At 36.6% G+C, this 12,037-nt stretch overlaps 1 protein-coding gene across 2 annotated transcripts in view; it reads right to left on the reverse strand.

Moving 5' to 3' along the window:
• Positions 1-7,828: 7,828 nt before the first annotated feature.
• Positions 7,829-12,037, reverse strand: part of IL18R1 (interleukin 18 receptor 1) — a 41,449-nt gene continuing 37,240 nt past the window's right edge. For both annotated transcript variants that reach the window (XM_025353796.1, XM_025353798.1), the window contains 2 exons: positions 10,452-10,610; positions 7,829-8,556 (listed from right to left, as the gene is read on the reverse strand). In XM_025353796.1, coding sequence (XP_025209581.1) covers positions 8,201-8,556; positions 10,452-10,610 — 515 coding nt within the window. In that variant the 3' untranslated portion in view covers positions 7,829-8,200. The remainder of the gene's footprint in view (positions 8,557-10,451; positions 10,611-12,037) is intronic.

Genomic DNA, 12,037 nt, shown 5'->3' on the forward strand with positions numbered 1-12,037 from the left:
TAATTTAGCCAAGCAGGTGAAAAATCTCCACACTTAAAACTATAAAACATTGATTTAAAAAATTGAAGACCACAAAAAATATTGGAAAGGTGTTCCATGTTCATGGATTAGAATTAATACTGGTAAAGTGGAGAAAATATCTGAATAGCTATGTCTCAAAAGAAGACATACAAATGGTCAACAGACGTATAAAAAAAATGTTCAATATCACTAATTATTAGGAAAATGCAGGTCAAAACTACAAAGAGATATAAACTCACCTCAGTTCAAATGGCATATTGTCAAAGAGATAAAAAAATAACAAATGCTGGTACAAAAGTGGAGAAAGGGAAACTCTTATTTACTATTGGTAGGAATGTAAATTAATACAGCCATTATGGAAAGCAGTATTAAGATTCCTCAAATAATTGAAAAATAGAACTACCGTATAATTCAGCAATCCCACTGCTGAGTATATATCCCCCCAGTGAAATGAAATCAGTGTGTTAAAAAGATATCTGCACTCTCATGTTTATTGCAACAGTATTTGCAACGGCCAAGACATGGAATCAATCTAAGTGTCTATCAGTGAACGAATGCATAAAGTAAATGAAGTATGTATACACAATAAAATATTATTTATCCAATTAACAAAAAGAAATCCTGTCATTTGCCACATGTATAAACCTGGAGGACATTATGTTAAGTGAAATAAGCCAGGCACAGAAAGGTGAATACCACATTAACTCAGTCATACATGGAATCTAAAGAAGTTGATCACATAGAAGTAGAGAGTTAGGATAGTGGTTACCACAGGCTGGGAAGCAGAGGGATAGGGAGAAATTGGTTGATAGATACAAAAGTACAGTTAGGAGGGGTAAATTTTGGGGTTCCATTGCACATAGGATGACTATGGTTAACATGATGGTATTATATATTTTAAAATAGCTAGAACAGAGGGTTTTAAATGTCCTGATCACAAAGACATGATAAATGTATGACGTGATGGATATGCTAAATACCCTGATTTCAGTTTTAATAATGTATACATGTATCAAAATATCACAGTGTACCCCATAAATATGTACAATTATTATGTATCAATTTAAAACACATTGACCAATGGAACGGAATAGATGGTCCAGAACTAGGTCTAATAGGATATGGAAATTGAATAGACATTAAATGGGTATCTTATATTAGTGGATTTAAAAATGACCATTTTAAGAGGTGATGTTGTGATAAGTACACAGACATATGAAAACAATGCAATGGATCAATTTCTCAGACTAAACACCATAATAAATTCCAAATGGATTGAAGATTTAAAGTGAAAACTGAGTCCATATCAGTATTGAAAGAATGGATTAATTCTTTTAAAATCTGGGAATGAATAAATACCCAAAAAAAAAAAAAAAAACTGGAAAACAATTGCAATTTACATCATAAAGTCTTAATGTGTCTAACATGTAAAAACCTTCCCACAATGGCAATGAAAGAGATCAAAATCTCTATAGAGAAATGGGCCAAAGCTAAGGGACAAGCACTCCTAGACATTGATGGTAAGAATACAAAATGTTACAACCCCTAAAAGATGAATTGGGCAATATGGAGCAAAAGTACATATGTATTACCCTTTGAACCCAGCAATCCTATGTCTAATATCCCAAAAATATTCTAGGGAAAAAGCACGAAATATGCATGCATAAGACTTCTTTGTAACATAAATTGTAAGAGCAGAAGACTGGAAATATTTGGGACTGGTTGAATAAAGCATGGTACAGCCACACAATGGTATACCATGTATCTGTATAAAAAAGTATTTCTCAGAAATAGTTCCATGTACAATTATGGAGTGATCTGTAGAATATATTATCAAGTGGTAAAATCAAGAGGAGACATTTGTATATAATATCTGCCATTTATCTGTAAGAGGTGACAAGAAAAAAATGCATGAATATTTACTTACATAAAAATATAGAAGGATAAACCAATATCATTTTGAAAAACGTTTTTGCCCTATTATAAAACGAAATAAAATTTTAAAAATCAATTCCTAAAAATCAAAACAAATAAATATGTTTAACTGACAAAAACACAATAAGAGGAATAATTTCAAATAACTTTAGAATACAATGATGACTATATTATAGTGAAATATTCTCAAGGGATAAAACGGTTCAAAAATGTTTTCAACTGTTTTTAGGAAACAAAATATTAATGGATGTGTTGGTATTATAATTCTTTGAAATATATGCATATTGGATGTATGTACATTGTGGGATAAAGCAAATTAACAATTATGTTGATGCCACTGGGAACTGGAATTTTCTGCATGGCAGTGTTTCCAATGTAAAATTGATGAGGCTAAGTAAAACCTGTGGTCCTAAATTTAAATTGGGCTTTTCAGTATTAATTTAGAATTCATTTAATGGATGTATATGTATTTCCTTGTTGTATCTACTTAGAAAGCCTAGAAACATTGAGTTAAGAGTGTGCAACTGTTAGACCCAAATTGTGGTCTCTAAAAACAATTTCTCACTGAAAGGAACCATGGCTCCTTAGAGAAATGGCTTTGTCTGGGACTAAGAACAGAACAAGTGTGGAACACCATCCCATATCAGAAAATCACAACAACAAAATTAGGAAATGATCATACTACAGTAGAGTCAAAAGAACTTAGGAATCAACTTGAAGATGGCCAAAGACAGACAATTTTAGTGTTAGAAAATGATTGTTAATTTTGTTAAATGTTGGCAATTGTGATTTTGAAGACAGGCATCTATTTACTGGAGATGCACGCACAAGTATTCAAGAGTAATATCATCATGATGCAAGAAACCTGTAACAAAAACATCCAGTATGAAAAAAAGATAGGGATAAATTAAATATGGGAAAATGTTAACAGTCTTTGAGTATGGAGTATAGATATATGAATATTTGTTGCATATTTCCTTCTACTTCGTATGTTTCAAATGTTTCATAATAAACATTTTAAAATGTAAAGTTAAAGCAGCCAAGTGCTCTCTTTTTGCCTCTTTGCTTAATATAAGCTTGAATTCCCTCTTGGCCATACTTTTTCTAAGTTTCACAATTTGAATATAATAATATGATAACACTGAAAATCAAGAGAAACAACTTGAAAAGTCAGTAACTGGTTTGCAACTCACTGCAGAAAACAAATGTAACTTTAACATCACATCTTGCTTTTGATTTAAAAAAAAATCAACTTGGTTATCACCATTACTCATCAGGCTTAGCTCAAGTGACTTTGGTAATTTCAAAAATACATGACTAAAGAATGAAAATGTAAGGGTATTGGCTATTTTCTACCTTGGTTTGTGAGTTTCTAAAGATGAATTTTAAAAGTGGTTTGATTCAAAAAAATCATTATAGAAAGTGTGTGATCTACTTACATGCTTACTTCCAAGAGGACAGCCCTCAAATAAATGCTTAATTTCATGTATATTTGTTAAAAAGTGCCAGTTATGGGTCGTATCTTAGTAAAACCTTCATTTATCTTTTAACTTCATTCTGTGCACAGTGCACATGATCATTGAAGAGAAATAAACAATGTAACAGAATCTTGAAAGTTTTAAAGTTAATTCTTGTGCTACACATACTTCTAAAGAGCCGTTTGTCCATTCATTCATTTTCACAGGCTGTTTGAGATAATTATTCTAAAGTCAATTTCGTTATAGAGGGCATTGTTTCTAAGGCATGTTTTGGAGTTTATATTTGTCTGTATTAAGTCTGGTTGTAAGTGGTATAAAACCCAGTATAAGTGGCCTTAGCCTATTTCTTTCCAAGGTCACCGTATGACCAAGATGGCTTCTACTCAGGCCCATGTGCAAGTAACCAGAGCCAAATGTTCTTCTAGAGAAAACTCTAAGCCTAAGGCATTGACTTACTGACCTCTGTGCTCTGCTATTGTCTCATCTCTCATCTTAATAGTGTTCACTTCGAGAACATCTAAAGCAAACGGCTTGGATCAGAAGGTGGCACCCGCAGTGCCATTTCTGCTGATGTTTGAACGGCAGTGCCCAGCCTCACCTCCTGCTAAGACTACTACTCAAAGCTGTTGCTCCTGGCGTTTGCAGTTAGGTGCACAGAAGCAATTGGCCTTCTCAACCAACAATTCCACATTAGAGAGCTTTTAGTCAACTTAGACTTCAGCCTGTCCGGTTCTGGAGCCAGCAGCTGCAGCAAGAGCTTCCTGGTTGCACAGATTTCTTTCTGGTTGTGGCAAGATCAACAGCTCTATTTGGCAGCCCAGGTTTTTTGTATGACTTTGGAAGACATCCCTGGAAGAGGAGCCTAGAGTCCGTTTCTTCATCTCTCTAAATAATTCTGTAATGATTTCTGTTTCAACTGGCTAGAGAAAATTATATTCATTGTATCTAAACCATGACCTCCTGAGAGGTATTCTGTTTTGTTAAGTAAAATATTACGTAAGGCCTCAACATACAACATGGATAAAAGCAGTGTGGCTCTAGTTGTGGTATGTGGAGGGTGTGGGAGCAGTGAGGTGAAGGGGAAGATCCAGGAGCCCAGCTTCCATGTTCCCCAATTTTCCATTCCACCATCTAGGATGGTCCCTGGGTCACAACCCCAAGACTCCCAAGCCACTATTTGAAAGTCAGTTAACATGTTCACTATTAATGATCAAGCACACACATCAAATTGTAGCAATCATGTAAATGAGGTATGGCATTCTCCGGGTGTGTCTGTGCACCCGCGAGTTATATGCTAGAAGGAGATAAACATTTTCAAAAGCCTCACACAGAAATCTAGGTGTTGGTCTTAAGCTCCCAGCCTGGACTGTGATCACTATCAGCATGGCATGCTGGTGGGGCTGGAAGGCCCTGAGGCCTGCCCATGAGTTTCCTGTTAGGTCTGTGGCTTGGTCACTCTTTGAAGATTGTATTGCTTACGGTCGCACTGCTCAGAGCAGCATCTGCTCAGACATATGGCTTCTGCTAACCCTGAGTCCTCTCCCTCACAGCTGAACTTCAGACCAAGGTGACAGGTTAATTCCTCTGAGCATTTCCAGCTATGATTCACCTTGGTTTGAGGAAATGATTTTGCTAATGTCCTCTCTTTGGACAACTGCCTCCTTTCTGCGCCTCGCTGAGAGCCCCAGCAAACCCAACTGGCCTGTCATTTGCCTCAACACAGGCCGGGCTCCTAGTAGATGCCGGGGGTTCCAACTCTCTGTATCTCAGCAGAGGCCGCAGTGGGCGGATGTCCTCCATCGCCTGTGCTCTTTCACTCTGCACTGAACTTGAATGCCTATTTTTTAATGGCTTATAAGGAATCCTGAACATCCCTCTCATTCTCTTTTCCTCCTCGAAGCCAGTCCTAGGCAGCCTGCTTCTTCTCCACAGGCCCCTGCCCTAGGCCTGCTTAGTTTAAATTGTTGGCCCCAGAAAAGTACCTGCAGCCTCCTAGATGCTCATCTCCAAGAGGAGGCCGTACGCCGTCCTGTGCCAACCTGGTCAGGCCGTTCGTGTGCGACTGTGGCCAAGTCCCTGGAGTGAGCATGCCTCAAGTTTCTGGGTTTGGAATATGTGGGGCCTAAGGCTTCTCTCTGCTGTGAGAGGATACAGCTCTAATGAGTAAATCCTAGGACATGACAGACATGTAGGAGGTGCTTCTTCACATGCCCCAGATAGGTAGTTGTGCTGTTTCTCTGAAATAGGTTTCACAGTTTAAGGGCATCTGAACCATGGAAAAGAAAGCCGTTTTATTCCTGAAACGTTATTTGTTGGTCCTGGTTGGGGATGTTTAAACCAGAATTTTAAAATATGCCCATTAATTATCTGACCTGTGAAGACCCTGTGTTTAGCATTGAGTGGCTTGTGAGAAACAGAAGGGAATTATTTCGCTCCCTGATGGAAGGTGTGAAACAAGAATGTAGGTGCAAGGCAATCTGACATTTAAAAAGAGAGAGGTGCACGAGTACCTTTTGAATGGCCCATATTCTATTTAAACAGGTAGCAGTCCACATGGAGAACGAGGAATTGGAATCTTAAAGTAAGTGAAAAAGACGTCATGACATTTCAAAAATAAAGGCATTAGACTAATGGTTCATTAATGTATTTCAACGTATTTTATGCATTTTAAAGCACACATCTAATGTATACATTTAACACATTTAACTTGAAATGCATTTAATACAAAATCTATTTCAAGTATTTTAAAGCGAGTATAATAAAAGAGAAAAGCAAAATCATTCTATGTATCAGAGACTATGCAATAGCAATGAAATCTATTTTGATTATATATGTTCACTAATATGTTTTCACACATAAAATATGAGCTATTAAATTATTTTACCCTTTTTAGCCATCCAGTTGGTGCACAAAATTGTAAGCACTACAAACATGAAATCACATTCTTACACAATCTCACTCTCCTTTGGTTTTCAGTAGTATCTGCTACATCTGTTTGAAACAGTCTCTGCTTTAAAGTTTTGTAGAACATTCATGTTGCTCCCATGTGTTCTCATCAGCCTTCCAAACTCCCGGTTTCAGTGACTTGGTGATTTTCTTGAATAGCTATTACTTTTGAGATCATCAAGAAGGCTCCCAGTGCTGGGGTCCGTTTAGGGAGTAAGACATGCGTCTTCCAACATCAAAAGAGGCAGATGTTCAATGGAGAGATATCTTTTGCTCTGGATAAGCTTCTCCAATATGCTTCTCTATGTGTGCAAACCTCCTCAAATCAAAACTGCCTTCCTCCCTAGGTCTGCTTCCCTTCCCTGCTCTGTAGCTTCCATTAGTCCACCGCTAAATAATTGATCTAAGTAATCATTACTAATGATAATAAAAATAGTCATGGCAACACTGAGAGAGTGCTGAGTTTGTGCCAGGAACCACTGCAAGTTCTTTACTTATATTTATTCACTTAGTTACCCCTGGGAAGTAGGTACAATTATTATAAATTCTAATTTCGCAGATGAGGAAACTGAGGCACCGAGAGGTTGGATAAGGTTCCAGAGGCCACAGAAGTAAGTAGCAAACTCAGAACTGGAGCTCAGGATGGGCTGCACAACCCATCTCTTAACTGCCACACCATGCTGCCTTCATGCTAAGGGCATTTTTAATATGTAATTTTTAAAAACCAAGCAAGTAACTATCAGTTTTTTTGCTATTCAATGGCTAATGCAACCTGGCAAACATTTTGATACAAACATTCACACAAAATCAACCAGTGTTTTCTGTTCTTGCGATAGTTTGCTAAGAATGATGGTTTCCAGCTGCATCCATGTCCCTACAAAGGACACAAACTCATCCTTTTTATGGCTGCATAGTATTCCATGAAGATAAGAATTATTAAAGATGCTTTGTCAGAATCAATGTAAGCCAGGAGACATTGGAAGAACATTTTTAAAGTACTGAATGAAAAATATGTGCCAACCTGAAATTCTATGTCCAGTTAAAATGTTTTTCAAAATAAAGGTTAATAAAGGCTTGTTTCCACACACACACACACACAAAAATCAACCAATGTTTCAGACCATCAAAAGTGAAAGGCCCAGATAATTAACTAAATTAGAATTTGTGTGTCTTGTGAAAGATAAAAATCTATTCTGGGGTCCTTTTAAGAAGTTCCCATAAATAGATCCACATGAGCTTTCGAGAACCGTTGGCTGCAACTGTGGCCGTGATAAATTAAATACATCCTGAGGCTGAGGCCCTGCAGGCTCTGAAGGCAGCCCTGCCAGCCCCTCCTCCCACATCCCATGCACAACCCGATCCATGATGTTAGGGAGTGAAAGCAGCATTTCAGTTACTCCTCACCCACTGGTGCCTAGAAAATGCCTCTTCATGAACTTAAAATCCCCTCATTCAAATTAAGTACTGGCATTAAAACTCTTCAAGATGCGCCCTTTTTGTAGGGCACAGGTTATTTTGCATCACGCCCGGCTTCACACTTGCTGAATATGGGATTGAGTAAGAGCAGCTGCATCCAGTTATGAAAGAGGGAGAAAAAGAAGAACTCCATTTCTTTTGAATTCCAGGTCTTCTGAGAGCACGTGACCACAGCCAACCTAATGTCTTATTCCCACCAACCTAATGACTAGTTCATCTTCAAATTGTGAACAGGATTTTTACAGAGTTAAATATTTTGAGTCACAGCCTTTGTTATGAACAGGTTCATACGCTCAGTCCCCAGAGTATCTTGAGTTCTATTTGCCATTCAGTGTTTCTGAAGATTAAGACTCTGAAAGAACAGGCAAGACTTCCGATTCGTCTCTACCTGGCTTGGCTGTTTTTGCAGGCATTAAGTAAAGAAGATTCTTCCAGAACCTTGAGTTATAAGAAAGAGACTTATCGGCCTTCCATTTCAGAACTCTGTGAGATTTCAAAAGCTTTAGTGATTGGGGCAAGAATGTGAAGTCAGTAACAGGTGTAAATTCAATTAAGATTATTTTAATTTTTCTTTCCACCAATGCTTCATGAAGTCCACTTTCAAGTTCATACCTGACCTCATTAGACATATAACTTTTACTTAGGACAATGATTAGTCTTCGGCTTTTCTCTATCAGTGAGTGGATTTCATCAACAACAGCTGAAAAATGCAAGATAACCCATATTAATTTAAGATAACTGAAAGGGGAAACATGAGATAAAAGTCATTTTGCACAGTCCTATTTTATATGAACTCCTAACCTCACTAATAAGTTTGTCTTTAAGACAAACCATTTGTTCTCAATTTTATATGCTTATTTAAAACTCTCTAGGTAACAATAATAATGAATATCTACTTAGCACTTATTCTGTACCATACCTTATTTTAAATGATTTTTTTATATTAACCAATTTAATCATCATAATAGCCTACAGAGAAGATATTGTTATCACCGCCATTTAACAGACAAGGAAGCCAGAGCACAGAGTGGTTGAGTAACCTGCCCAGAGTCACACAGCTAATAAGTGGCAGACTCAGAATCTGAACCCAAGTGGAATATATTTCATATTATACTATCCTGCTTCTCCTCAAGCATAAAAGAGCATGCTAAAATCAGAATTTAAAGATTAAAAGACAAAAAGGCACAACAAAACAAAACTATCCATTATTTTAGACCAGGGGTTGGCAAACTTTTTCTGCAAAGGGCTAGGTAGTAAACACGTTAGGCTTTGCAGGTCATGCTGTCTTTGTCACAACTACTCAATTCTGTTGTCACTCAAATGCAGACTCAGGTAACAGGTAAACCAATGTGTGTGGCTGTGTTTCAATAAGCGTTGCAGGTGTGATGGAACCTGTGGCTGGTAAATTGTCAACCCTTGTTCTAGATCTCTCACTGTTCTCAAATAGAGGTTTAACCAAACCTAATTACAACTGAATATTTGATCATTATTTTTATTTATGAATTAAGAATAAACCTATTTTCAAAAAAGACCTCTAGAAAATAACAAAAATATAGTAAAATAGATACATGGCCCAGAATAAATGCTTTCTAAGTAACAATATGCCGTCTTAGATGCAAAGAACTGTTACCCAAAAATACCACAATGTATGCATCTGATAATCTGGCATATTTTTTTGACAAGTTGTTTATTACTAAACAGTAGTGTAAGTTGGCAATATTTTCCTTTATAAATTGGAATATGGTGGGGGGGGGGAATGTAACTATTTCTTTCTCACTGCTACATCTTTGATGTCCAGTTCAGAACTTGGCACAGGAATAGTATCCAATAAATATTAGATTAATAAATTAATGATGGTAATAATAAAACATTTGTTGTTTTTTAAGCATCAGCATCCAGAATAATTTGACACCAGATTTTAAATGTTTGTTCTGGAAGACTTCAGAGAAAACCTAAAAATGTTACTCATTTAAAAAAAAATTTAACCGTAATTTGCTTCAATATATGCACTATGGCCATTTGTATTCCTATGTTAATAAAGAAAACATTGAATTTCATAGCTATGATCTGACGGGAATCACTGCTTTCCTTTTATTTTTTTTCCTTTACAGTTTTCACATTTTCTACTTAAATTTCGTCACCAATGTCAACACAATAAAAATCGTGCATTTTCTAGTAATAATTAACCTGTGTTTATTTCTAGTAAGAGTTACTAGTGAGGATTAACTAGTCCACACATCACATGTGAAATTTGGAACTGCTACTGTGGTACAGTCTCACCGTGGATCATTTCTAAATAAATGCTTCATGATAACGCCAGTTCTGGACCCGGTTCTGAAAAGGAAATGCCCTCTCCCTTTCCCCAACGTTTCAGAGAACCATAAAGCACAAAGAACACAACCCAAGAGAAGAGACTATTGGAAGCTCGGTAGTTTGTTTTCTCACTATCAATTGTTGACTCACCTGGTTATTTCTGGCTTAAAGGACCTTATTCATTTGTTTTTAAGGAAATGGGATAGCCATCTGGGAGCTAGCTCAATCCTTTTTAAAAAAGAAACTATCTCGAATATTTTTCTGTCTGGCATTCCCTCTTACCTCCTCCAGGCACTACATCCCTTTCAAATATGCATAACTTATACCCAAAATGTTTCTCCAACACCCTGGGCAAAATCTCCACAGCAAAGGTGTGCTCCTCTCCATTTTCAGGTCGGCATTCTTTTAAGTAAGACACAAAAGCATCATATGTTTTTCCATCTAGGAGGTAAGATTGACTCTTTTAATTCATGTGTAAATTAAATGTTGTTTAAGTACAAATTTAAGTAACTGTCATAAGTAATTAGTATAGATTCATTGAAAAAGAAAAATTACATATAAAGTTGTTTATATTTAAACCTCCCATGCTAACCAAGCAACCCATTAGTCAATGCATTTTTAAGCATCTACTTTAAGATCCCACTGCTTAACACCATAGAAGAATAGAGAGACATATGAGCCATAGATGTGGGCATTAAAGGAACTTAAGTCTTTAAGTTCCTTAGAAGGCCAAGAGCCCAAAGGTGCCCTCATTCCAGGAGTGGAAAAAAAATCTCACCCTGGTTTACTCATATCACTTAATTCTACCACCATCACAATTTCTACGCTCAAAGAGACCCCCAAGAAGGGGAAGAGAGAAGCAGAGCAGTTTACACCAGAATGTGGGGAAAAACAATAGAGGAAAATGAAATAATATGCTATTGGAAAACATGCTATTATATTTTTAAATATTATAGAATATAGATGTCAAAAGGAAAACTTCTAATCTATTGATGATTTTCACTGATGATAACATCTGCTCCTATTTAATTTCTGACAATGGAGTAGTACTCAGATGGCTAACAGAACAAATTCAGGAGGAAATGTCTCCTAAATAACAAAGACCATGCTTCTAACTGGGTAATTAAAACATGATACCACTCTCTCTTCTAGCTTCATCCAATCTATTTTAAAAGCAAAGCAGATGCATGCAACAACTTGGAAAAAGTTACAAACAACAGATTAGCAGAAGAAAAATAGCATAACAACAACAACAACAACAACAACAAAACTAACAAAACTCACAGACAAAATAACCTGGTCAGAGAATAAAGAGTGATCCTGATGGACATGCTTTCTGAAAGGAGGAAATTTTGAGTCGGGTCCTAAAAATTGCAATGGATTCTAATTGAGATCTGTAGAGAAAAAAGGAAAACAGTGGGGGAATGGTCTACCTTTATCCCATGACAATTGTTTTGATGGCAGACAGGTAAGATTTATGCATGGTATATTATTGGGATTAATGAATTTGCTACTGAGTTAAATGCTACATATGATTGCATCCCTTATTAAAATCTAATAGGATAAAACCATTCTAGATCTATGTCTCTTATAGTGCCATCATTTATGCTCAACAGCCCAGCCTGACATCCTCCATAGCACTCATGGTCACCAATCAACACTTTCTGCTTCTGGCAAAAGATTCTTCAGTTCTACCTACAGCATTCTGTTCAGCAGTTTGGGTTAGAACCTATTGTTCATTTAAAGCAATTGCTTTGCAGAGTTGCATGCATTGAAAGAGGAAAAATGTTGGTAAAAATTTCAGGCTTACATAAATATCAAAGGTATGAAATGTTGGTAAAAATAAAACCAGTTATTAATCAGTAAGT

The sequence above is a fragment of the Theropithecus gelada genome, chromosome 13, assembly GCF_003255815.1.
Source record: "Theropithecus gelada isolate Dixy chromosome 13, Tgel_1.0, whole genome shotgun sequence".
NCBI classification, from domain to species: domain Eukaryota; kingdom Metazoa; phylum Chordata; class Mammalia; order Primates; family Cercopithecidae; genus Theropithecus; species Theropithecus gelada.